General features: G+C 44.5%; 1 protein-coding gene across 2 annotated transcripts; it reads left to right on the top strand.

The window, feature by feature from the left end:
• Positions 1–548: 548 nt before the first annotated feature.
• Positions 549–27,849, top strand: LOC139565656 (ataxin-7-like protein 1). 2 transcript variants are annotated; one of them, XM_071386134.1, is made up of 11 exons: positions 549–695; positions 1,174–1,242; positions 4,985–5,089; positions 14,333–14,522; positions 14,745–15,127; positions 16,643–16,725; positions 16,940–17,184; positions 17,641–17,863; positions 23,247–23,368; positions 23,738–24,443; positions 24,667–27,849. In XM_071386134.1, exons 1-11 carry the CDS (start codon positions 599–601, stop codon positions 24,682–24,684), a joined length of 2,241 nt encoding a protein of 746 aa, XP_071242235.1. In that variant the 5' UTR covers positions 549–598; the 3' UTR covers positions 24,685–27,849. The 2 variants fall into 2 exon arrangements, with proteins under 2 accessions (XP_071242235.1, XP_071242236.1); XM_071386135.1 differs by lacking the exons at positions 549–695; positions 1,174–1,242 and adding an exon at positions 7,841–7,942.
• The last annotated feature ends 32 nt before the right edge of the window (positions 27,850–27,881 follow it).

The following is a 27,881-nucleotide window of genomic DNA, read 5'->3' on the forward strand; positions in this document are numbered from 1 at the left end:
TGGCGCTGAAGAGCTCTTGTAACAATGTATATGATTCCTATGGCACATTTGTGATCAGCAAAAGTGATATTTGATATAATAATGTGTATGGGCAGCAAAGGGTATTTTCTTTGTGTAGTGCAAAAGTGTCCAATATTCTTGTCTGTAGTAAAAGTATTATTGACCGAATAGGATATTGCTGCTTCATAACGACTGCATAACGAATGTTGTTGTACTGTATTATACTGTACTATTGCTCATATATTGGTCAAGTGTGCTGTACTTTGGCTATTGCCAGCCTAAAATATCCCACTGTTACTGAAACATTAACTAAAACATATTGAATATGTAAGACATCGGAATATATTTCAGCAAATAAACAATGGGTGAAATGCAATTTGAGAAAAAACAACACACGTGTCATTTATGTATCAGAAAAACAAACGTTTGAACTTATGAACTTCAGAGGCGCACACACCCCTTTGCAACCTTTCAACTCCTTACCGCCAGAGGCCGAGCGAAGACGGAACATTACGAAAATGACGTCAGGTTGCTCCGCTAGTCTCGTTTAGCTTACTGCGAAGGAGAGGAAAAAAGCAAGCAACAAGAAGGAAGTGCAATGGCGACATTGGATCGCCAACTACCAAATCCGGATACGTTCCTGTGCAAACCTTGGTCAACTTTTATCAGCGCAGCAAAATTACACTATTCTGACAGTAAGTGCACGTCAATTATGTCATCCATTTCTATAAAAATGGCACGTGCGAACAGTGTTGTTGAACTGAGATTGAGTTAGCCAGCCGTGTCCTCCATGCATCTGTCAAAACTGGAAGATAACAACCAAATATTAAGTTAGTTACCAAATGCATAACAAATCGATACAACTCTCATGTTTACGAATGCTCTGTATTCATTTCTCTGATGCATTCTCAATATGTTCGTGATGTACATGGGTTAGTTTACTGCTGTCTGGCCAGGATAACTTTCGTTGCTTGTTGGTGACAGTTTGCTTGATTTATCAAGGCACCTTGTCAGTTAACGTTACAGCTGCGAGCCAGCTATTTATCTAGCTGAACGTAATGACACGTTTCAGCGTGGCGTGCGGGAGATTTTTTTTTTTTTTTCAACCACCAACTAACCTCTCGTACATTAACTCTAATATGAACCTTATTTTCTTATATTATTCTAATACAGACTCACTCGTCGAAAACCGCTTGAAAGAGCTGTACAACAACTGGGACGGAACTAAACTCAGTAAAGAAGGTAAAGTTGATCAGAACGTGCTGTAGTGACTGTCACCTGAGCCTTGTTCTTGTTCGTGTGGACTGATGATGCTCCAGTTGTCACTCCAGTATTCTTGCCAATGTTCTTGCATATTTTAACACCACGGCCAAACAACAAGGCACAGCCTGTCAACCTCTAAGCTAAGCGATGATCGCAGAATACATATTTCCTAAAACTGTTTATTATGAAGATAACATGTGTTTTATGTATGATCATGAATGTACGCGTTTGTTCATTACAAATGAATTGATATCTAGTGGCATGATATTGGTCAAGCAAGAAATGTCACGTGTGCATGAGTATGTTCCCTTCCTGCTTACCTAGAGTTTGTACCCTACAGGTTATTGGCTCCACCTACACTGTACAAATGAGGGGATTTGATAACTATAGGTTGGTGGGCCACCCAGAGTGACAGACAGGAGCCACACTCAAGTGCAGTACACTTCAGTACTAACTCCCCTGTCTTCAGTTCAGTCAGACTGTGAGTGCCAAAGCAGCCTCTCTCAGTCCCAGCTAGACTGGAATCACCAATATGTTCTGACTGCTGATCCCAGGCCAACACACTGAGACAGAGTAAGATTGACTTGCCCTTTAGACACTGATCTAAGGCCAGTTGTGTTTGCCCTGGACCCCCTAATGGATAAGGTAAGGAGATCCACTCACTCAGTCAGAATGGAGTCTCCCAGTGTTTTTGTTCCCCGGCCAAGAGTCAGGCAGGTTGTGAGACGCACACACACACACACACACACACACACACTCAGTCACACCATCAGCTGATGAGGTCACACCATGTGTCAAGCAGACAGTAATAGCTAACTGGCGCTGAAGATGACTGAGTGATGTCATTACAGTCCAATGACCTAATCATCTCTGAGATTAGTGCCAGACAGCGATTATGCCCATTGTTATATGGTAAACTCAGCTTTATGCCTTCTCTCCACCACATAGGTCAACAGCTGATGCAGTCTATAATTCAATTCATTATCTGACAATGTTGTTTAGAGGATAAGTGAGACTTGACAATGCACAAATATATAGAAAAATGTTATCCCCGCTTTAAACTATTTTCTCAGCGGGTGTCTGACAGACAGTGTGTTTCTCTCTCTGCCTGGGTAGCGCTCATTCACGAAAGACAGATTGTTTTAGCAGCAGTGTTTTGGCAGTTTCTGTCGTTTTGGCAGGCGAGCGCGGGAGTAAGCTACACACTGTTCTCATTTGTCTTGGCAGAGACAGATGAAAAAAAAAATGCTGCTTTTATAAGTACTATACTCGTTGTTTCTGGTTTAGGGATGGACATTTGAAATAATTTCACTATTAGAATAATATCAGGATTTTTTTCTCTCGGATATCTGGATAGTCGGAATACATGTTTTTATTTTTTTTTAATTTTTGAACTTATGTTTTTAGTAGGAGGAAGGACCTGTGTATGTGTGTGTATGTGTGTGTGTCTGAGAGAGAGACTGCGAGAGAGACTAAAAAGTAGCCACGCTGGACCGTGCGTGTTAGACAATCTTGTAACAGTTAGCTGCTGCTTATTCCTCATGCCATGACTGTGCTTGTTTTGACTGCATCATATCGATGTACAGAAGATAGCTAAGCTAGCTAGCTAAATTAGCCAGCTAGGTAACTAGCTAACTGAGGTTACAGTTACTGCACTCCTCGTCCTTGTAAATACATGGCAACACCATGATTCAGATTGAACAACAGCCTACCTCTTGGTTGTTTGTTGTAGCCCACTCCTTCTCATTTAGCTAACTTTTAATTCTGTCATTGTAATTCCATTTTGCATTGATTATCTCACTTCACTTGCTACTCTGACTGTAGAGCAGCTTTGATTGGCCGACAAAATCAACAAGCGTGAAACGTGTGTAGTCTACCGTCATAGACGGCTACAGGTGACTTTTTTTTAATGGGGTGTACGTCATAAACACTACTTTTAAAAAGTTGGTTGTTTTATTCAATTAAACCATTTCCAATGTCATCCTTGTATTTAACAATGTCACATGGATAATTACTTGTACATACAAAGCATTTTCATTGTTAATTGTTAATAAATAGGGCGGCAGGTAGCCTAGAAATTAAAAGTGTTGGGCCAGTAACCGAAAGGTCGCTGGTTCGAATCCCCGAGCCAGGTGAAAAATCTGTCTGTGCCCTGTGCAGCTGCTACTACTGTTAAACCTTTGGACGCCATCTACCGCAATGCCCTTCGTTTTGTTACAGGTGACACTTTTGGTACTCATCACTGCATCCTGTATCGAAAGGCAGCTGGACTTCACTAAAGACCCGTAGATTTCTACATGACTCCCTTTTTGTTTACAAGGCCCTACTTCATAAACTTCCATCTTATCTAACTTTGCTGTTGACGTATAAACACCCGAGTTGCCTAACCTGTTCACAGGATTGGTTAACTCTTGAGGTTCCTAGGATCTCCACCGAGCTAGGTAAATCTGCTTTTGGGTTTAATGTACCGTATTGCTGGATAAAATCCATTTCATTTTGATGTTCTGGTACAGTTTAGAGTATTGATCAGGGATTTATTTGTGGAGGGATGTAACTGTTTTTCTAAGTGATTTGTGATGTTTTACCTGTACTTCCAATGACTGTGTTTTTGTATTTTAATGTATATATATACACACATTAAAATATGTGTGTGTGTGTATTCTGTATATAAATGTGTTGTATTGTGCAGGCACATTTGAAAAAGATGTCTTCCCTGGTAAAACAAAAGATGGGCTATTTTCATAGGAGCAGAGCGGCTGGTCTACCTGAGTGGTCTGATGCTCCACACAGTGTAGGGGTTGCCCTTAACCACTGATCTAGCATCAGAATAACCCTCCACCGATCCTAACCTTTAACCATTATGTCTAATCAACTATCTGGACCAGATCCACTCGATTTGATTCGTTTATGTTGATTCCCATTTAGTTTTTGCAGAAGCAGCAGCTACTCTTCCTGGGGTCCACACGAAACACAGAACATGACAAGTAACAAAACACTGATACGCCGGTGGACAAGGACAGTCGCACACATCCTTAAAATACAAAGATATACAATCGATCAGCAGGCATTATTGTATGTTTAGTCCTAGCCAGAGTGATGCTTCAGTCCTCACTTCCATGAGCCCTTGACTGGCTCTGAGGCTGCATTCTCCTTCTCCCCAAAGTGTACACTTGTGGAGAATTGGGACGCAGCCAAAGATCTCCTGACGGTCCGGGACAGCATGAGTACCGCCTCAGTTAGATGCCCGCCAAGCATGACTGGCCTCGTATCTATTCCAGTCGACAGGTCAAGGCGAAGACGAACCCAATCCTCAGTTTTCTCACAGGTTGATGTTTATCGTCATGAGTTTTGTCCTGGAGGCAGCACTGAGCGATTTCCCGTTAGTTAGTTGTATGCATTGTGGGTAAGGTTAGGGTTAAGTTTAAAATGGGATTTGATGACTTTGTGGCACTCTGCAGAGCTGTCTCCAGAGCAAGATTCACGACGAGAAACGCTAACCTGCCCATCCCCCCGGGATGCAGAGTCCACATCGTGATGAGTAACATCTCAGTGAGTTGCCTGTTTGGAAGTAGGAAGATACATTTTGATTGGATCAGCTCAACCCCCCCAAACATTAACCATGGGGGGAAACAACACGCTGCCCTTAGATCAATGTCAGTGCAGCTTTCTGATCCTTCTCCTAGCTCACCCCTGTCCCTGTTCCCGTCTCTGTCTCCTGCAGAGATGCACGTGTTTGGCCAGTTTCCCAACCAGGAGGATTTCTGTCTCGTTGTCTGCAATGTCTGCAACCAAGTGGTCAAACCCCAGGGCATCCTCACGCACTACGGTAAGAACGCTAACCGCTACACACTACCCACTACCCAAACACACTACAGTAAGAACCCTAACTCTAGCCCATCACAGTAAGAGCCCCCCAACATTGGTCAGTGCTGGACCAAATCCAAATCACATTTTATTTGTCACATGCTTCATAGACAACAGGTGTAGACTAACAGTGAAATGGTTACTTACGGGTCCTTTTCCAGCAATGCAGAGTTAAAGTTAAAATAATAAATAATTGAAAACCAGCTCTTGTCGGTCCGTTTGCTTACGTTCTCGTTGATCCCCAGTGAGCGGAGCGCGCTTATATCTGCTGCTGGCTGGCTGCACATGTCCTAGAGCGAGGAGTCTGTCTGTGCCAAGAGACAGGCAAAACACACATGCATATGCACACACACGCACGCCCCCTTGAGTGCTCTCTCCTGCCCCCTGCAGGTTGCTGCGCCCAGCTGCAGTCCTCTCAGACAGGACCTAGACTTTTTCCTAACCACTTAAATGGTTATAACGCATGTAAATCTGACCTTAGATCTGTGGTTAGGGGAAACAGGAAAGCTTCCTCTCACAACAGCTGCTCACTGACAGGCTCTGAGGAGGTCAGGTCTGCTCAGGGGTCAATGCCTCTCAGCTATGCTCCTCCAGCTCTAGTGTGTGTGTGTATGGAGGAATACTATTTCTGCCAGCCAGGCTGCAGGAGTCAGACAGACACATCTGTAGCTGGCGGCGGAGGCTGATTAAGCAGTTTAACGGAAAAGCTTTGTGTGTTATTCAGAGGTGGGGTGTGTGTCATTCTGAGAATGTCTGTGTGCTAGATTGTTATTCATAGTGTGTGTGTGTGTGTGTGTTGTTGTCTGGTGACTGCCCTTATGGTCCTGGATTAATTGAGCTCCTTGGCGGCTCTGTCCTCTCAGCTTAGTTTCGTTTCCTGACTTTGATGTGTGGGCTGGCACTCACTGCAGTGCAGTGTGTTGGCGAGGCAGTTAGTTGCTTGTGTGCTTGCTTTGGTTCCAGTGTGGGCAGTTGTTGTGTGTTGTGTTGGAGCAGCTGCAGTGATTGTGTGTGTGTGGTTTAGTGTAGTGTTAATTTGTGCTGCGTTGTGTGTGTCACGTTATGAAATGTATTGGCTGTTGCAGAAGGGTTTGGCTCTTCACTCTCTCTCTCCTCTCTCTTTGTCTCTCTCTCTACTCTCTCTCTCCTCTCCTTTCTCTTTGTCTCTCTCTCTCTGTGGTGGGTGTCTTCCTCTAGCGCTGGCGGTGCGGATGTAAACAAACCCAGCTGAGCTTTGAGAAGCTGGCGCTGAGCTTCCTACTTCCTGTGGTTGCTAGCCTCACAGGGCTCTCACGCTAGCCACCGTTTCGCTCGCTTGGCAATGTCATGGCAACGGGCTTGAGGGAGTAGGTAGTCGTTGCCCCTAACCACTGATAAACACTAACCACTGATACAGGGTCAGATAGTTTTAAAACCATTTAATCATGTTTTTAAGGTTAGGATAGGGTATTTTGACCCTAGATCTATGTTAGGTGCCTTGCCTTGCTATGTTGTTGTCTTAGGTCTCTCTTTATGTAGTGTTGCGTTGTCTCTCTTGTTGTGATGTGTGTTTTGTCCTATATTTATATTGTATTTATTTATTTTAATCCCTGTCCCCGCAGGAGGCCTTTTGCCTTTTGGTAGGCCGTCATTGTAAATAACAATTTGTTCTTAACTGACTTGCCTAGTTAAATAAAGGTTAAATAAAAAAATTGAAAGGTGGTAACTTGTACCTTGGAAGGGGAGAAGCACAAGACATAGACTTGGGTGCATTGTTAGATGTACGCTAAACTACAGTTGTAAGTAACCAATCTGTGTGTGAATCTGGATGGGCTGCTGTGTAACTACTGCTACTACTACTACATACCTGAATGAGGTGGACTTTGGTCCTAGCTCCCAATACAGCTGCCCCACTGCTTTACCTTGCCTATTTACTCACCTGCACACACACCTGCCTGCCGGACGCAGTTACACGCTCACACACACCTGGAACATACGCACACACACGACTGCCGCCTGGCGTACACACGCACACACACATACACACACACACACACACACACACACACACACACACACACACACACACACACACACACACACACACACAGAGGCCTTGACGCCTGCTTAATCTGTGTGCTCATTCATCTGTACTGTTCTAACGAGCTGTTGGTATTTCAGCACTCATTGGCAGGGTCAGGCAATCTCCCTGTCATTCCCACACACTGTCATCTTATTGGCTCCTCACACTGTCAGTCACTAAACTGTGACCAACGAGGCAGATTCTGTGGAGTGGGTGATACAGCCTGTCAGACAGTAATTGGCTGGGGACAGTTGGCAGGATGGCCGTGGTGCCGGGGCCAAGTCTATTTAGGAAATTGCCAGGGCAGAACAAAGATGTTGATTGCAAAATGAATAATCGTGAAGAGTTTTATTTGCTGACAGTGATATAATGCGTTATTGTATCCCCACTGCACAGTTCACAGGCTTTCCACACAAAGTTTAGTGCAAAGTCTGCATGAGTAGTAGATCTACAATAAGCATTTAATGAGGTGTGTGCGTGCGAGAGCACGTGTGACATGTGGGTGTGCGAGAGCGCGTGTGTGGGAGAACGTGTGTGTGTGTGTGTGTGTGTGTGGGAGGACGTGTTTGTGTGTGGGTGGGTGTGCGAGACCGTGTGGGAGCGCCCGTGTGGCTGTGTTGTGTTTTTGACATGTCCCTCTGTCCTGATTAGGTGTCTGGGGAGTAGAGTCCCAGTGAGGCAGAGAGAGTAAAGGACCTCCCCACCCTCCTCCTCCTCACCCCCCCCCTCCCAAAGACATGCATAGCCAGAACCGTAAGTCTCCTTCCTTCCTTCCTTCCTTCCTTCCTTCCTTCCTTCCTTCCTTCCTTCCTTCCTTCCTTCCTTCCTTCCTTCCTTCCTTCCTTCCTTCCTTCCTTCCTTCCTTCCTTCCTTCCTTCCTTCCTTCCTTCCTTCCTTCCTTCCTTCCTTCCTTCCTTCCTTCCTTCCTTCTCTATCCTCTCCTCTCTCTGTCTCTCTCCAATGCACTCTACTGCAATATGGATCACAGCGTTTCAGACAAACTTTTTCACTTGGTGGCACCAGCTCATGATTCGGTCGCACCCATAAAAATAATGTTGTCACGCAATATACAGTCGTGGCCAAAAGTTTTGAGAATGACACAAATATAAATTTTCACAAAGTCTGCTGCCTCAGTTTGTATGATGGCAATTTGCATAAACACCAGAATGTTATGAAGAGTGATCAGATGAATTGCAAAGTCCCTCTTTGCCATGCGATTATTGCAAATATTGCTGCCAGTAAGATTGCACCTAAATCAACCATTTATCGGATCATCAAGAACTTCAAGGAGAGCGGTTCAATTGTTGTGAAGAAGGCTTCAGGGCGCCCAAGAAAGTCCAGCAAGCTGCGGGATCGGGGCACCACCAGTACAGAGCTTGCTCAGGAATGGCAGCAGGCAGGTGTGAGTGCATCTACACTCACAGTGAGGCGAAGACTTTTGGAGGATGGCCTGGTGTCAAGAAGGGCAGCAAAGAAGCCACTTCTCTCCAGGAAAAACATCAGGGACAGACTGATATTCTGCAAAAGGTACAGGGATTGGACTGCTGAGGACTGGGGTAAAGTAATTTTCTCTGATGATTCCCCTTTCCAATTGTTTGGGGCATCCAGAAAAAAGCTTGTCCGGAGAAGACAAGGTGAGCGCTACCATCAGTTCTGTGTCATGCCAACAGTAAAGCATCCTGAGACCATTCATGTGTGGGGTTGCTTCTCAGCCAAGGGAGTGGGCTCACTCACAATTTTGCCTAAGAACACAGCCATGAATAAAGAATGGTACCAACACATCCTCCGAGAGCAACTTCTCCCAATCATCCAGGAACAGTTTGGTGACGAACAATGCCTTTTCCAGCATGACGGAGCACCTTGCCATAAGGCAAAAGTGATAACTAAGTGGCTCGGGGAACAAAACATAAATATTTTGGGTCCATGGCCAGGAAACTCCCCAGACCTTAATCCCATTGAGAACTTGTGGTCAATCCTCAAGAGGCAGGTGGACAAACAAAAACCCACAAATTCTGAAAAACTCCAAGCATTGATTGATCCTGCCATCCGTCAGGGTGTGACCCAGAAGTTAATTGACAGCATGCCAGGGTGGATTACAGAGGTCTTGAAAAAGAAGCGTCAACACTGCAAATATTGACTCTTTGCATCAACTTCTTACAATTTTCAATAAAAGCCTTTGACACTTATGAAATGCTTGTAATTATACCTCAATATTCCATAGTAACATCTGAAAAATAATATCTAAAGACATTGAAGCAGCAAACTTTGTGGAAATTAGTATTTGTGTCATTCTCAAAACTTTTGGCCACGACTGTACAGTACCGTTCAAAAGTTTGGACACACCTACTCATTCCAGGTTTTTTCTTTATTTGTACTATTTTCTACATTGTAGAATAATAGTGAAGACATCAACACTATGAAATTACACATATGGAATCATGTAGTAACCAAAAATGCTGTTAAACAAATCAAAATATATTTGAGATTTGAGATTCTTCCAAGTAGCCACCCTTTGCCTTGATGACAGCTTTGCACACTCTTGGCATTCTCTTAACCAGCTTCATGAGGTAGTCACCTGGAATGCATTTCAATTAACAGGTGTTAATTAATTTGTGGAATTTCTTTCCTTAATGCGTTTGAGCCAAGCTGTGTTTTTACAAGGTAGTGGTGATATACAGAAGACAACCCTATTTGGTAAAAGATCTGGTCCATATTATGGCAACAACACTTCAAATAAGCAAAGAGAAACAACAGTCCATCATTATTTTAAGACATGAAGGTCAGTCAATACTAAAAATGTCAAGAACTTTCAAAGTTTCTTCAAGTGCAGTCGCAAAAAACATCAAGCGCTATGATGAAACTGGCTCTCATGAGGACCTCCACAGGAAAGGAAGCCCCAGAGTTACCTCTGCGGCAGAGGATAAGTTCATTGGATTTACCAGCCTCAGAAATTGCAGCCCAAATAAATGCTTCACAGAGTTCAAGTAACAGACACATCTCAACATCAACTGTTCAGAGGAGACTGCATGAATCAGGCCTTCATGGTCGAATTGCTGCAAAGAAACCACTACTAAAGAACACCAATAATAAGAAGAGACTTGCTTGGGCCAAGAAACTTGAGCAATGGACATTAGACCGGTGGAAATCTGTCCTTTGGTCTGATGAGTCCAAATTTGAGATTTTGGGTTCCAATCGCCATGTCTTTATGAGACGCAGAGTAGGTGAACGGATGATCTCTGCATGTGTGGTTCCCACCGCGAAGCATGGAGGAGGAGGTGTGGTGGTGCTTTGCTGGTGACTCTGTCCGTGATTTATTTAGAATTCAAGGCACACTTAACCAGCATGGCTACCACAGTATTCTGCAGCGATACGCCATCCCATCTGGTTTACGCTTAGTGGGACTATCATTTGTTTTTCAACAGCACAATGACCCAACATACCTCCAGGCTGTGTAAGGGCTATTTGACCAAGAAGGAGAGTGATGGAGTGCTGCATCAGATGACCTGGCCTCCACAATCCCCCGACCTCAACCCAATTTAGATGGTTTTGGATGAGTTGGACTGCAGAGTGAAGGAAAAGCAGCCTACAAGTGCTCAGCATATGTGGGAACTCCTTCAAGACTGTTGGAAAAGCATTCCAGGTGAAGCTGGTTTAGAGAGTGCCAAGAGTGTGAAAAGCTGTCAAGGCAAAGGTTGACTACTTTGAAGAATATAAAATATATTGTTTAACATTTTTTTGTTGTTGGTTAGTACATGATTCCATATGTGTTATTTCATAGTGTTGATGCCTTTACTATTATTCTACAATGTAGAAAATGGTAAAGAGTAGGTGTCTAAACCTTTGACTGGTGCTGTGTATTTTTATAGTAATCTTATCAAGTAATTCCCAGTGCTTTATTAATACGTGTAATAGCCTCCTACTATTCAAGAAATAAGTTGTTTCATCCAACATATCCAAGCAGGAATGCATGATTCAAGATATTTTGATGTGCAACCTAATCCAGTGATTTTCATGGATTTTGGGTTGACAATTAGGATATTGATATATTTTACTGTCAAATTAGGGCTCCAGATGTTCTTTTTTATTTATTTTATTTTATGGAGATGAATTTGTCTACATCTACATTTATATGCATTAAGGGACAGTTAGAAAATTACTAGGGGGTGGGGGTAACTTTCTTTGCTTTGTTCCGGGCTCCTATTCGTCACACTTGATATTTGCCTTTCCAAAGGCCGCGAAACAACATGTTTCCTTGCCCATGATGAGGCTTTTTATCAGCGTAATTGACCTCACAATAAGCCAGCGTCGAGTAACTTCCATGACAGCTTTGTGGTGCTGAAATGGGAAGCGGCAGCTGCTGTGCAATCAATCGGGAGGTGGAAAGCACATGGTGCTGAAATTACGCTAATTTGAGTAATTATTTTTTTTGAAAACATTTCACTAATTAACAACGAAGGCTTTGTGTTGGAGGCTATTTCTTCCTATTTAAGAAATAAGAGGTAGGCCTATACGCTATGTTTAGATTTGTCGGACAATTCCTTCAATTGTGTCACCACTCCTTAAATACCTCTGTGTCCGTGAAGGGCTTTGTATGTTAAGTTAAAACCATTTAAGGGGGAAGGTCTATGTGAGGGTATACCATAGCCTACTTTTTGTTAAAGAAAATTGCAAAAAGCCTACCCCTTGTTAGTTTAAGATTTTGAACAAGTCAAAACTGATCTTTAACAGCGCTTTCTTCTGATGCTAGAAACGAGCCACAAAATGGTACGAGAAAGACGAGACTCTTGCGTATGGGAATATCTTCGGTTTGCCTCTGATATTCAGAGGCTGAGCTGCGAATTTCTTTAGCCTCAAAGTCCAAAAATGTACTTTGCTAGGGAAGTAATCTAGTAGGCCTACAATGTGTAACTCTGTTGCTATCAATTGAGCTATTCACTTTCTGTAAAATAGGAGTTTAAACCCAGGCAGCTTTTAAGGATGCACTTGTAACTAGGGTTGGTTGATATTCTGATAGTATCGTCTAACGGAGTTCTAGGCTATCTCAAAGTTGTACTTTTTATTTTATTTTTAATAACCTACAAATATGGTAGGCCTAAGGTAATAATGAGAGGGATACAGTGCCTTCAGAAAGTATTCACACCCCTTGAAGTGGAATTAAAATGGATTTAATTGTCTACAACAAATAGCCTGTCAACGTGGAAGAAAAATTCGAACATTTGTTTAAAAAAATAAAATATGAAAAATAAAACGCTATCTGATTAGATAAGTATTAGATAAGTATGATTAGATAAGTATGATTAGATAAGTATTAGATAAGTATGATTAGATAAGTATTCAACCCCCTGAGTCAATACATGTTAGAATCACCTTTCTGGGTAAGTCTCTAAGAGTCTCTAAGAGCTTTACACACACGGATTGCACAACATTTGCCAATTTTTCTTTTAAAAATTCTTCAAGCGCTGTCAAATTGACAACCATTTTCAGGTCTTGCCATAGATTTTCAAGCATATTTAAGTCAAAACTGTAACTCGGCCACTCAGTACCATTCACTGTCTTCTTGGTGAGCAACTCCAGTGAAGATTAGGCCTTGTGATTTAGGTTATTGTCCTGCTGAAAGGTTCATTCGTCTCCCAATGTCTGGTGGAAAGCAGACTGAACCAGGTTTTCCTCTAGGATTTTGCCTGTGCTTAGCTCCATTCTGTTTCTTTTTTTTTTATCATGAAAAACGTCTCACTCCTTAATGATTACAAGCATAACCATAACATTATGCAGCCACCACTATGCTTGAAAAAATTGTGAGTAATGTGTTATATTGGATTTGCCCCAAACATAACTTTGTATTCAGGACAAAAAGTTAATCGCTTTGCCATATTTTTTGCAGTATTACTTTAGTGCCTTGTATTCTGTACAGGTTTCCTTATTTTCACTCTGTTATTTAGGTTAGTATTGTGGAGTAACTACAATGTTGTTGATCCATCCTCAGCTTTGTTCTATCACAGCTATTTGACTCTGTAACTGTTTTAAAGTCGCCATTGGCCTCATGGTTTCCTTCCTCTCCGGCAACTGAGTTAGGAAAGACACCTGTATCTTTGTAGTGACTGGGTGTATTGATACACCTTCCAAAGTGTAATTAATAACTTCACCATAGTCAAAGGGATATTTAATGTATGCTTTAAAAAAAAAAAAGCCCATCTACCAATAGGTGCCCTTTTTTTGCGAGGCATTGGAAAATCTCCCTGGTCTTTGTGGTTGAATCTGTGTTTGAAATTCACTGCTCGACTGCGGGACCTTGCAGATAATTGTATGCGTAGGGTACAGAGATGAGGTAGTCATTCAAAAAATCATGTTAAACACTGTTATTGCACACAGAGTGAGTCCATGCAACTTATTATTACGTTTACTCCTGTATTTATTTAGGCTTGCCATAACAAAGGGTTAAATACTTATTGACTCAAGACATTTCAGCTTTTCACTTTTAATTCATTTGTAAACATTTTGAAAAATGTTATTCCGCTTTGACATTATGGGGTATTGTGTGTAGGCCAGTGTCAATTTTTGTTACATTTGAATCCATGTTAAATTCAGGCTGTAACACAACAAAATGATATCTATAAAAAGCTGAGACTCTCCTCTCTTCAACATGGACGACAGTAGTTGCTTCTAAAGCTGTGTTGTTCCCGCAATTGGATATTGAAATGTTTTACAATCGGAACACATTTATATCTCCTGGAGAGGAAAGTGGCTCATCGCATCATTAGGTCCCAGTGAAACAGGAGCAGTGCAGACACTTACGTTATAGGAATCATGAGTGTAATGTACTTCACTGTTTGACCAAATCGCACTTTTAGCTGCCCATAAAAGAGGAACGTTTGAGTGAGTGACAATGTAGAATGTGCGGCTCGCACCGATGCGACGACTAATAAAACTCAACTCGTCCAGCCTAGTCAAATGGTTGCCGTCTGGAGCCATGGAATCCTTGCAAACATCACAGATCCATTGTGCGAATAACTGAATAGTCCGTGATCTACAGCGTTAAGACGTTCTCATGATGCTGGGTGTTTTACCAGTTGTGTTCACGCTGTGTATGTTCAGTCTGTGTTTCTCCTGACCCTCTGTGTGTGTGTGTGTGTATGTGTGTCTTAGAGCGTCGGCACGGCTCCCCGTGTCCCTCCAGGGGTCCAGTGGCCTCTGTGAAGCCCAATGTGGCAGTGTCCCCCACCCCGGGTCCTACTCCCCCTCTGCCCTTCAGGGTCCCCAGAGACTACCCCCACTCCCGCTTCAACAAGGCCCCGCTCGCTGTCTACCCTCCCAAGGGTGTCCGCAGCAAGACATGGTGAGTACACACACTGGCCAAATCTTGTGAACATGCAGAAATTTCCTGCATTGAATTTCCTGCATTGAACCCTGTCATGGTTATTATTATTATGAATTATTATACATTTATTTAAATTTTAAAAAATCCAGAACTTTCCACTCAATCAATTAGCACCCCCCCTCCCGCTCTCATCCCTCTCTCTTGGTTTATCTGTCGCTCCATCCCTCTTTCTCTCTCCAGTGTGTCGTTGCCAGTAGTGAGTCTGGAGAAGATGCCATATCTGGGCCGGGCAGAGGGAGGAACACACGTCAGAGTCCACTGCTTTTCTTCCACCCCCTCCTCCCTCCTCCCCTCCCTGACCCCCCCAGCTCCCCTTAGGGGGTCTCAGGAAAAGCTGGTGAACGGTCGCGGCCCCACCACCCCCCCCTCCTCGGTGGACCGCCGGCCCAGCCCGGCCCGCTCTCCCGTGGACAAACGGCCCTCCTCTACCCTCTCCCCCCTGGACCACCGCGGACCCTCCGCCTCCCCCTCTCCCTCCCCTCGGACCCCTGCAACCCCCTCCCCCCTGGACAGGAAACAGCAGAATGGAACCAAGACCCCCAGGCCTCACAGGAGACTGTCAGGTGAGAACACAGTCTAACCACAGATCTAGGATCAGTTTACCCTACTCCCAATCCTACCTTTTAATCCTTATCATGGTCCTGTGTGGCTCAGTTGGTGGAGTGGTGCTTGCAACGCCAATGATCATGGGTTCGGTTCCCGCTGGGGCCACCCACACGGAAAATGTATTAATGCGCGATGTTAGTCGCTTTTGGATAAACGCGTCAGCTAAATAGCATATATTATATCTACGGTATTATAATTAGGGATCAAAACTGACCAGAGATCAGCCAACTTCATCCTCCTCCTAGGTGAGAACGTACGATGTATTAATGTACCTTTTATCTGGTATGCAATGTGTATCAACTTAAATTCTTCCACCAGTAACGTGCATATCTATCTAGCACCATAAAGGTCATGGTATAAGTATATAGCCTATGTTTATAAGTGTAAAAGCCCTCCATATTCCTTATCTCCCTTAACCTTTAAAAGCTGCCCAGTGATAGGAGTGATGGGGCATGAACAGATTCATATGATGGGTTAGGAACTTGGCATGGGTGGGGGCTGTTTTGAAAGAAGAGAGACTGGAGGCTGTTGCTCAACACTAATCCTATGCACTGGGGCCTTGCTAATTCTACTGTGGAGGAGACTTCCCTCGTACCTCTCTCTCCAACTCTCCTATCTCTTTGTTCTTCCGCCTCTCTCTCTTCCTCTCGTCTCTCTTGCCTTTCTCCTTTCTCCCCTCTCTTCCTTTACTCCTCTCTCCCGTCTCTTTCCCCAGTCTCTCCTCTCTTCCTTTACTCCTCTCTCCCGTCTCTTTCCCCAGTCTCTCCTCTTTCTCCGTATGTTGTTGTCGCTGTTCTGTGCGTCCCTCCAACTCTATGATTTAGAAGTAAGTGTAATTCATGAGCTACTGCTGCCAAGGCATCTGCTCCTTAAAAACCTTCCCACCGCTTGGGACTCCCAACTGGCCTCATCTACTCTCATCTCCTAAACACATCCTCCTGAGAGAGAGACACACACTTCTCATCTCCCACACAAGCGGTAACACACACGCAGTAACACACACACACACACACACACACACACACACACACACACACACACACACACACACACACACACACACACACACACACACTTCTCATCTCCCACACAAGCGGTAACACACACGCAGTAACACACACACACACACACACAGACACTTTTCATCTCCCACACACACACACACACACACACACACCCAACCACTCCCATAACTCAGACTACCTAGCTAGATTATAGAGATTACATGTGGAAGATTACAGGGACAATTGAAGTGTTTAACTCAGGGGAAACTTCTCAGGAGAATTTGGGAAGTTTCAGTGAAAGAACAGTCTACTGTAGGTCTTATAAGACAACTTTGTAAGACACTTCTCTCCTGTCATTTACGATATATTGGCAAAAGATGACTTCGTGGGACTCCGGAAGGCAAAATTCTGAAATCAGCCGTGATGACCTGGTTTGATAAAAAAAATAATTCTGTCTGGTGTTTACAGGGAGGGTGTTTGACCCTAACAAGCACTGTGGAGTCCAGGACCCGGAGAGCAAACGATCCTGCACGCGATCACTTACCTGCAAGGTGAGACACACTGACCTCTAACCTCTGACCTCTAACCTCACTTCTCATTGGCTACACAGCTTATTCTGGCCATCAGTACGCGTTACTTTATTTTGCCTTGTGTGCTTTATTTTCCTTGATACCAGGGAAAACGAAATTCTAAGTCTCATTTAAATGTGTTTTTATTGGCCTCTTATGCCTACTTCTCTTTGTTATTATATTGTGTTTGTTCCAGACTCACTCCCTGATCCACCGGCGGGCCGTCCCAGGCAGGCAGAAAGAGTTTGATATCCTCCTGGCGGAACACAAGGGCAGAGCGAAGGAGAAAGAGAAGGAGAGAGGGCAGAGGAGGGAGTTACAGGGTGGCAGTCAGAGCAGCCCTGCCAATGACACTACCCCCTCCACCCTGCCACCCCACTGCCACAATGGCAGAACCGCCTCTACTCTCAAACTGCGGCAGGCTAATGCACACATACCCAGGTAGGGGGCAGCACTGAGGCCAAAGTCAATGTATAGCTTCTATTCATTCAATAGAATCGTATACTTGTTTTGGGTATTTTTTCAATAAAGATGCTGTGTTGGTTTCTCAGGAATATTAGACCAAAGTTGCATATTTGCAAGACATTGTACTGCACTGTTGGAGCTAGTAACATAAGCATTTTGCTGCACCTGCTATAACACCTGCAAATCTGTGTACGCAACCAATTAACTTTGATTTGATTATTTTTTAAATCACTCAGTTCAAACTCACACCACTAGGGGGTGATGTAAACTACTGTTGATAGCAGAATCAGAATCCAAGTGAAACAAGGCGATTTTGACGCTTGTTTGTTTTGTAGGTCATGTTAGTGTCAAGTTCTAAACATTTTCTACCTTTCACTTTTTCTCCTCTTTCTTTCTCTCTTTTTCGCTCTCTCTCTCCCCCTCTGTGTGCAGGGTACCAGGTGGTGGGGGCGCTGCTGTCCTATCCTCCTCCCCCGTCCCCCCAGCCTCAACCCAGGACCCCCCAGCCCCTGTCTGGCAGAGGGCAAGAGAGGACAGGGACGGTCGTTTGTCCAGTTATGAGGGCGACCCAGGAACACCGGAGGACCCTGACAGAGACATAGACGAAGACCGACCATCCTGCCACTACTCCCCTCACCACCCTCGACCGCTGGGGGTATGTACCTTTAGTCATTTAACAGACGCTCTTATCCAGGGTCACTTACAGGAGAAATTTAGGTTAAGTGCCTTGTCTACACAATATTTAACATTTAAGGTGCAAAAATATGTATAACTTGTACGAAGGGTGTGTAAGTAAATTGCTCAATTTCAGCTGCTTCTAAAATATCTGTATTCTAATAAAGGACTTGTAAATCCTTTATAAAATGTTCCCTTATCTGTCTAACACCCAGACTGAAATCAACCCTACGCCCCTTCCCTAGAGCTAGGAAGATGAACCGAAAACTACCGACACGGACATTTCCCTCTTACCGACGCATTTTGGTTACATCTGTAATTTTCGGTGAATATGCTACACAACGTTCCTTTTGGATGTTTTTGTTCTAAAAACATTATTTTGTCAACAGTAATGTCCGTAAACAGTGTCTTCCTAGTCCCTGTTTCGCTACCCGGTCTCACTCCCTTTCTCCACTTTGCGCACCAAGTGAATGGACAGATGCATTCTGATAAGCACAGGCATACAACCACTGATCAACATTTCAAAATGTAATTTTGGGGAAAAACAAAGTTTTTAAAACGTATTTTTCTGTTGTTAAAAAATAGGACATTCTCAGCTTTATGTGAGCATATTTGTTCCTCGGCACTCAATATTGAGGAAATAACACCACTTTACAGAGTATCTAATTGAGATGATGTGCTGACGGAATGTGCCATTTGCAGTCAATACATCAAGTATTGATGCCTGCCAATGGAAAGTTTTTGTTGAGTCATTACATTTACTGTTACATCAATTACATGGCTATCTAGCAACAATGTCATATATTTAGGGTTAGCAATATGTGTTTTGAGTTACTACTTCCTCAGGTGGTGAATTATGTATCATATTGCCTAGGCCACGATGCACCAAAAAAAAGATGCAGGCAAATGAATCTATTAAAAGCCAAGAAGAAATCTGATCATTCTGGATCCTATTTTGACAGGTTGCACATCAAAATATCCCTCATGCATTCCCTGAACATGTTAGATGAAACATTGTAGCTAACTTTCATGTGTGTCCTGGCACTGGCAAAGCCAGTCGAGATCCCTGCTGCTAATGGAAAGTGACTGTGTATTTATCGTTATCGAGCAAAATGGGTCGGTTTATTGTGATATGGCTATGTCACTACAGTCCCTGGTTCCAATCCAGGCTGTATCACAACAGGCCATGATTGGGAGTCCCATAGGGCGGCGCAAAATTGGCCCAGCGTCGTCTGGGTTTGGCCAGGGTAGGCCGTCATTGTAAATAAGAATTTGTTCTTATCCGACTTGCCTAGTTAAATAAAGGTTACATTTAAAAATGTAAAAAAGTAGGGGTGTAACGATACACATATTCGTACTGAACCTTACAAATAATACATACAAATATTACAAAATATAAACACTAAACCTATAGGCTATCAAATCAAATTTTATTGGTCACATACACATGGTTAGCAGATGTTAATGCGAGTGTAGCGAAATGCTTGTGCTTCTAGTTCCGACAGTGCAGTAATATCTAACAAGTAATCTAACAATTCCCCAACAACTACCTTATACACACAAGTGTAAAGGAATGAATAAGAATATGTACATAAAAATATATATGGATGAGCGATGGCCTAACGTCATAGGCAAGATGCAGTAGATGGTATAGAGTACAGTATATACATATGAGATGAGTAGTATAGGGTATATATGTAAACATTATATAAAGTGGCATAGTTTAAAGTGACTAGTGATACATTTATTACATCCAACTTTTAATTATTAAAGTGGCTAGAGATTGAGTCAGTATGTTGGCAGCAGCTACTCAATGTTAGTGGTGGCTGTTTAACAGTCTGATGACCTTGAGATAGAAGCTGTTTTTCAGTCTCTCTGTCCCCGCTTTGATGCACCTGTACTGACCTCGCCTTCTGGATGATAGCGGGGTGAACAGGCAGTGGCTCGGGTGGATGTTGTCCTTGATGATCTTTATGGCCTTCCTGTGACTTCGGGTGGTGTAGGTGTCCTGGAGAGCAGGTAGTTTGCCCCCGGTGATGCGTTGTGCAGACCTCACTAGCCTCTGGAGAGCCTTACGGTTGTGGGCGGAGCAGGCGGTGATATAGCCCGACAGGATGCTCTCGATTGTGCATCTGTAAAAGTTTGTGAGTGTTTTCGGTGACAAGCCACATTTCTTTCAGCCTCCTGAAGTTGAAGAGGTGCTGTTGCGCCTTCTTCACCACACTGTCTGTGTGGGTGGACCATTTCAGTTTGTCCGTGATGTGTACGCCGAGGAACTTAAAACTTTCCACCTCCTCCACTACTGTCCCGTCGATGTGTGCTCCCTCTGCTGTTTCCTGAAGTCCACGATCATCTCCTTTGTTTTGTTGACGTTGAGTGTGAGGTTATTTTCCTGACACCACACTCCGAGGGCCCTCACCTCCTCCCTGTAGGCCGTCTCATCGTTGTTGGTAATCAAGCCTACCACTGTAGTGTCGTCTGCAAACTTGATGATTGAGTTGGAGGCGTGCACGGCCACGCAGTCATGAGTGAACAGGGAGTACAGGAGAGGGCTGAGAACGCACCCTTGTGGGGCCCCAGTATTGAGGATCAGCGGGGTGAAGATGTTGTTTCCTACCCTCACCACCTTGGGGCGGCCCGTCAGTCCAGGACCCAGTTGCACAGGGCGGGATCGAGACCCAGGGTCTCGAGTTTAATGACGAGTTTGGAGGGTACTATGGTGTTAAATGCTGAGCTGTAGTCGATGAACAGCATTCTTACATAGGTATTCCTCTTGTCCAGATGGGTTGGGGAAGGTTTTAATAGTTGCTGTGGATACAACATCACCGATGCACTTGCTAATAAACTCGCTCACTGAATCAGCATATTCATCAATGTTATTGTCCGACGCTATGCGGAACATATCCCAGTCCACGTGATCGAAGCAATCTTGAAGCGTGGAATCAGATTGGTCGGACCAGCGTTGAACAGACCTGAGCACGGGCATTTCCTGTTTTAGTTTCTGTCTATAGGCTGGGAGCAACAAAATGGAGTCGTGGTCAGATTTTCCGAAAGGAGGGCGGGGCAGGGCTTTGTATGCATCGCGGAAGTTAGAGTAACAATGGTCCAGGGGTCTTTCTACCCGGGTAGCGCATTCGATATGCTGATAAAATTTAGGGAGTCTTGTTTTCAGATTAGCTTTGTTAAAATCCCCAGCTACAATAAATGCAGCCCTAGGATATGTGGTTTCCAGTTTACATAGAGTCCAATGAAGTTCTTTCAGGGCCATCGAGGTGTCTGCTTGCGGGGGAATATACACAGCTGTGATTATAATCGAAGAGAATTCGCTTGGTAGATAATGCAGTTGGCATTTGATTGTAAGGAGTTCTAGGTCAGGTGAACAAAAGGACTTGAGTTCCTGTATGTTGTTATGATCACACCATGTCTCGTTAATCATAAGGCATACCCCCCCCCCCCCCCCCCCCCCCGCCCTTCTTCTTACCAGAGAGATGTTTGTTTCTGTTGGCGCGATGCGTGAAGAAACCATGTGGCTGTACCGACTCTGATAACGTATCCGGAGTGAGCCATGTTTCCGTGAAACAAAGAACGTGACAATCTCTGATGTCTCTCTGGAAGGCAATCCTTGCTCGGATTTCGTCTACCTTGTTGTCAAGAGACTGGACGTTGGCGAGTAGTAAACTCGGGAGCGGTGCGCGATGTGCCTGTCTACGGCGCATGATCAAAAGACTGCTTCTTCTGCCCCTCCTGCGGCGCCGTTGTTTTGGGTCGCCAGCTGGGATCCGATCCATTGTTCTGGGTGGTGGACCAAACAGAGGATCCACTTCGGGAAAGTTGTATTCCTGGTCATAATGTTGGTAAGTTGACGTTGCTCTTATATCCAATAGTTCCTCCCGGCTCTATGCAATAAGACTTAAGATTTCCTGGGGTAACAGTGTAAGAAATAATACATAAAAAAACGAAATACTGCATAGTTTCCTAAGAACGCGAAGCGAAGCGACTATCTCTGTCGGCGCCGGAAGATACGATACGTACGCTGCGTTTACATGCCTACACGTCTTGAGTAAATCTTAACTGAAAAAAAACAAAATTTCAGGCTATTCCGTTCAAACAAGCTATGCGCACATTAATCAAAATTAAAATCTTCATTGTGGCATTTGAAAGTGCTCTTTTCTGAGGCGCAGCCGGGAACTAGTTCTATGGTGGGGTCGATAAACCAGAATTGGAGGATACTTCATCGTTTAAATCCCCCGTTTGGGAACATTTTGGCTTCCTAGTAGATTAGAACAGCGATGGACATAGAGTTGTGGGTAAAACTTTAACAGTATGTCGCCATGCTCAACGAGAATAGCCGATGCAGCTGCCAACACCTCAACTATGTTGACATCACCTCAGTATACCGCATGCAAGCAGCCCTTGGCAGCAGATTCTGACCTGACCAAACAAATTACAAGAGATAGGTAGGCTATGTTTAGATTTTTTTACAGTCTTTGGTTTATAGGATATGTGCCTATTCTCTGTGGTTGAGAACAGAGGGTTTCAGCACTTTGTGAAAGTGCTCGAGCCACGTTACAAACTTCCCTCTTGCACCCATTTCAGCAAACGGGTAGTATCCGCTCTATATAAGCATACGAAAGCCAAAGTTTTCAATGAATTGGCACTTACTTAAGTGTCATCACATTACCCCGGAGTGGGAGATGTACCATGCTACAGAAACGCTCACTTTACAATTGCACATCTTGCACTGAAGAATGCAGTGTCATGGTGCGTTCGTTACCAAGATGGAAGTGGGAGTTTGCCACTTGAACGGCCCTCCAACTGGTAATTACTAGTGGGAAACTCCTGAGCTCCCACTTCTCCCACATACTGACCTTTGACGTCACCTACTAAGGAAATGACCGCTAACAGCATTTTCAGCAGTTCAATGCAACAACGAAACATTGCTTTTTTTTTATAAATAATCTATTAATGTGGATTTGGAACTGTATGACTGTATAATAGCTGTACTTTTAGTTTAGCCATTAGCCAATCTGCGTTTCTCAATGAGTTCAAATCACACGAATGCATCCAACTGGTAAATTCCCACCTCCCACATGGTTACAAACGCAGCATCAGAGTGGAAACTTGAAGCCCGACATAACAATCCTGTCACGACAGACAATGCCAGGAACAGTGTGAATGCTGAACATTGTGAATGGCATTTAATCTTGCCGCTGTCCCGAAACCGAACCATGACCCCAAAACCTCAATGCGTACCGAACCATGGGTTTGGTGAACCGTTACACCCCTAGCTTGAAGCCATCCATACAGGCTGATTTGATCCATTTTTTCTCTTCTGACTGTTAACCCCTCCCTCCGTGTTTCAGGGCTGCGCGTTCAGCAGCAGGCTGATGGGGCGTGGTCACTATGTGTTTGACCGGCGGTGGGACAGGATGAGGCTGGCGTTACACTGCATGGTGGAGAAGCATGTCAACGCTCAGATGTGGAGGTGAGGAAAGTGTGCATCTATTGTTGTACCGATATAAATGATTTGTCGGCCCGTGTTCTGGGGCTCTCGGCGCCACTCCAGTGTATTTACATCCAGCTTTAGGCTTCTGTGATGCTCTATGGAGAAAGAGGGTTCAGCTGTCTAGGGAAGACACACAGAGACTCAGAGACACTATTAATAGGTGTGGAATGGCAGATGTTAGTATGACCTGGATCTGCTGAGGCTCTGGAATAGGACATCAGCAGCCAGCTCATATTCTAGACAGAAATGTCTCTGAACCCCTGTAAATCTACGGGTCAGTATTTCATTATGGCTCTGGTTTTCCTAACGTGCTGCCTCTGCCTGTCTCTGTCCTCTACTGTGTTACAGAAAGGTGCCCCTGGCTGCTGAGAGCCCTCCCTCCCCCAGCTCTCTCACCCCTCCTCCCCCCCTTTCCTCCCCCTCCTTCCCTCCCTCCACCAACGGAGCCTTCCCCCTTGGATCCTACTCCACAGCCTTCCCCCAGAATGCATCAGCAGCAGGGTTGTTTGGCATCAGGGACCCCTCCCAGCCCCTGGCCCCTGTCTCCGCCCTAGGGAAACCTCGTAACGGCACTTCCACCAAACCCATCAGGCCCCCAGGGGCCACTGGTGGCGCGGCCAAGAAGAGGAGGACCACCCTTCCACCTAGTTCTGACACTCTCAGGGGGAACAACAGCAGCTACCACACTCTGACTCCCACCCCCATGCTCAGCTCTGGCGTGTCCCCCCTTAGTGGTAGGAGAAAGACCTTAGGACACAGTGCCAGTGAGGTGGGGGTCAGGGCCGAGGACTGGTACTCCAACCCTGACCCAACCACCACCACACCCTATCCCCTCACTACGGACCACCCCAGCCCCCTGCCTCCACCCAGCCCCCTGCCTCCTCCCAGCCCCCTGGCCTACGGTGGAGGGGTGGATGGGAGAAAGAGGAGGAGCCCCAGTGCGTACGGAGGAGGAGGGAAGCCCAGTAAGGTGACCAAAGCAGCAGGACTGGACGGCATCTTCAGGAGGAACAGCACTGAACTTCTGGCCTCAGGCCCCGAGTCACCTCGACAGGTAAACACACCTTCTAACTCACCTGGTTACTCACATGGTAATTCACCTCACTTGGCTCAAATAAAAATAGCTTGCCTCATGTTTATTTTTGCTGTCATGGATTATACAGATTGATGTCATTTTTGGATATGGGTTGTGCTTGACTGTCAACTTGAAACTTTCTCCATTTCTTGCCTTCCCTCTGCTCTTCCTCTCCCCCTGTTTCTTTTTTCCCCTCTTGCAGTCCAAGTTGCATCCTTGACAATAACAGGAGACATGGACAGAATGCTGGGCAGCTGCATGGACTAGAATCTGTGACCTTTGACCCAATGTCAGTAACACAGGGTACTGCCCTCTTAACAGTGATGTCACCCCGCCCACACATTGATCAGCCAATGGGCGGTTTTGCAGCGGTAGTCTCCATGGATACAGGGTGGAACACTCAAATCAAGACACTCATCATCACAAACTGCCCTCTGAAAAGGGAACCTGCTTTAGTTTGGCATCTTCATTACCGCTCTACATGCATTTAGACATTTGTTGTTGTAGCTTCCTGTTCCTGTGTGGTCAGGTGACCAGGAAGGAATTCCCATGTCCAAAAACTTCCTCAGACAGACCTGTCTTGACAGCCCCAGCAGACCTCCCTTCCTCACCACACACACACCCTTCTCTCCAGCATGCCAGAGTTCAAAGTGCACTTGCTCTCCTCCTCCTGGACTCCGGAGGCGACACAACAACCTGTCTGTCACACAAGGGAAGACTTTATACCGACACTTTTTCATGAAATGTCTTGCAAAATAAGAAGAATTCAGGTTATCGAGGATTGTTTTTACTATTCGTCTCAAATGTTGCGACACAGAGTGTCAGGACCTACACCCTAAATGGAAAAACGATGGTGTTGTTTTTTTTTTTTATGTATAATAATTTATAATTTCTTAATTTTCTTACTGACCAGAGTAGAGCTACAAACGTTGAGCAAAATTATATTTGTATGTCAATTTAAAAAGTATTATTATAATCATAGTTATTGTTGAAAATGTGTACATATATTTTATTATTTTTGTATTTATTAATAGTCTCCCCTTACTAAAAGACCTGCAGCTATAGTGTTTTACCCGCCAGGTGGCATGTGCACCGATAGTGCGCTCTTAATACAATGGTTACTATTTTTAAGGCTGCTCTGCCGGTGGTTCTCCCTTTTCACACTTCTTCCAATGTTTCTATATGATATGTACATTACAGAAATGTACATATGGCACCAGCCATCTTCTTTTAATATTGCTGCTTCCACTGCGGTGTGTTCTTCTGTCCTGTCAGTGATGGACACGCTACAGGGAATTCACTGACATGGGCTGCATCTCAATAGTCTTAAGTGGCATCTTCTCCTCGTCTCCTCCTTCGTCTTTCCTGATCTGGAAACGACGGTGGCGTTTGGAGCAAATGTGGTGGTCGCCAGACAGGAATTTGACTTCTGTCTAGCGAGTTCTTGTGATAGGAAGTTACTTTAGATGACTTGGATGCGTATTTCAGAACGGTGGCAGTGCCCCTACTGTTGCATACTGTAGGTGGGGAAGTCTGTTCAGTGGTTGCCTGAAGGTAGAATAATGCTTTTTCCCATCCTCTCTCTTGCACTTTTTCCTCATATGCCCAGGTCGTTAAATCTACTTCTATTTCTATAGATATGTGCTCCCCACCAAGTATGAACTCTGGGGTGTGAAGACACGCACGATCAAGACAATTTCGTTTTTTTGTTTTGTATTTGTAATGAATTTCGAAAATGCTCTTTCGTTTTCTTTCACTTTGAAAATGTTGACGGTTTTGTAGATCGGCAGGAAAAAAATCCAATGTATTCCTTTCTTAGAGGGAATTGTAAGGCTGCAAAATGCGAAGACTGTGCAAGGGGTGTGTAGACTTTCACAATGCACTGTGTATATTTGTAAAGGTGATTTGTCAACAACAGTAAATATGAAGACTAGGCCTGTATTCCTTGTGACGTCAATCCCCTCTGTAAACCAGTGTAGTGTAGGCCACAGTGTAGGCCAGGGGTATTTAACTCTTACCCTACGAGGTCTGGAGCCTGCTGGTTTTCTGTTCTACCTGATCATTAATTGCACCCAGCTGGTGTCCCAGGTCTAAATCAGTCCCTGATTTAGATGGGAACAATGGAGAAGAAAAAAATGCATTGGAAACTGGCTTTGAGGTCCAGAGTTGAGTTTGAAAGGTAGGCTATCTGAATCTCAGACAGAATGTGTCTGTCACCATGGCTAAGGGAAATCACAAACACTGTGGGTCTGCCTGGTCCAGGGGGAGGTACAGTGGGGAATGTTTCTATGCCTGCCGTTTGTCTTCAGACCCTGCCTCTGCAGCGGTGCACACTCTTCCAGGTCCTTAGGCCCTCGCCTGCAGCACTCCATATTTCTATAAGTGCTCATAGGTGAAACTATTGTCTCTCTTCACCATCTCGGTCAAATATGCTCGCCTTCTGCAAGTGGTCAATGTCGACATGTAACTTTTCCCAACATAGTATTAGGCCTACATAATATCAGTTTATAACTCCATCAATTACCAGTTACTGTTCGATCACTGAAAATGTGTGCACTGCTCTAATGGTTAGTCAGGTCAGGAGGCACCGATGCCCCTCTCCGGTCATTTAGGTAAACAAACGGCACGTGACTGACTCGGTATTATTCCTGAATGTTAACTTTGCTTCTCCTCCCCTCGCTATTTTTACTGCGTGTGGAACAGCAAATATGCCATCTAATTCAACTGCCTCAGAGGCCGACGCAAGTGTATGGGGAGTAGCAGTACACTATGGGAAGAGCTCAATTGCATACTGCTCGCGTCCTCGCTCCTCGTCTCCTTCTCAAAACCCATTGGATAAGAAAGCCAGAAGTTCCCGCCCATCTGACCTTCTCCTCCAATGGGTTGTGAGAATGACGGCGGGAGAGGGGACACGAGTAGAATGCAATTGATGTCTTCCCTACGTGTTGGTCTGAAATGGCACGCTGTTTGCTGTAGTGCACTACTTCTGACCAATGCCCTAATATAAGTGCCCTGGGCAAAACAAGGGCACTGCATCGGGAATACAGTGCCTAAGTAGTGCACTATAGGGAATGATGCAGACTTGAGTAGACTAGTGGTTCAGTGCAGTCTCCTCCTTACTACTCACCCAGGACATGGATGTCTCTCTGTAAGTTAGGCCTTGTTTTTGTATTCACTGTAAATAAAGCAGAACCAGGTTCTTGTCGAGATCTTACTATGAAATAGTCACTGGTTCACCGTATCAGTCCATCATGTGCTTTCTACTCCTGGGTGACTCTTTTATCCTGTTGTCCCTGTGGTGTTTTCAACACATTTAGATGGGTATTTTTAGGTTTGACTATGTTTTGGATTAAAAAATTATATATAAAATCATTTTTTGACCTGCTGTTTTGTCCTGTCCCTTCTTGATGGAATAAC

This window comes from Salvelinus alpinus, chromosome 37, assembly GCF_045679555.1.
Source record: "Salvelinus alpinus chromosome 37, SLU_Salpinus.1, whole genome shotgun sequence".
In the NCBI taxonomy this organism is placed as follows: domain Eukaryota; kingdom Metazoa; phylum Chordata; class Actinopteri; order Salmoniformes; family Salmonidae; genus Salvelinus; species Salvelinus alpinus.

Excerpts from the sequence above, each read along its gene's own strand:
- LOC139565656 (XM_071386134.1), top strand. The coding sequence starts at position 599 with ATGGCGACATTGGATCGCCAACTACCAAATCCGGATACGTTCCTGTGC. Across the intron at positions 15,128-16,642 it reads GCCTCACAGGAGACTGTCAG|GGAGGGTGTTTGACCCTAAC; the intron begins GTGAGAACACAG and ends TGGTGTTTACAG. Across the intron at positions 17,185-17,640 it reads GCTAATGCACACATACCCAG|GGTACCAGGTGGTGGGGGCG; the intron begins GTAGGGGGCAGC and ends CTCTGTGTGCAG.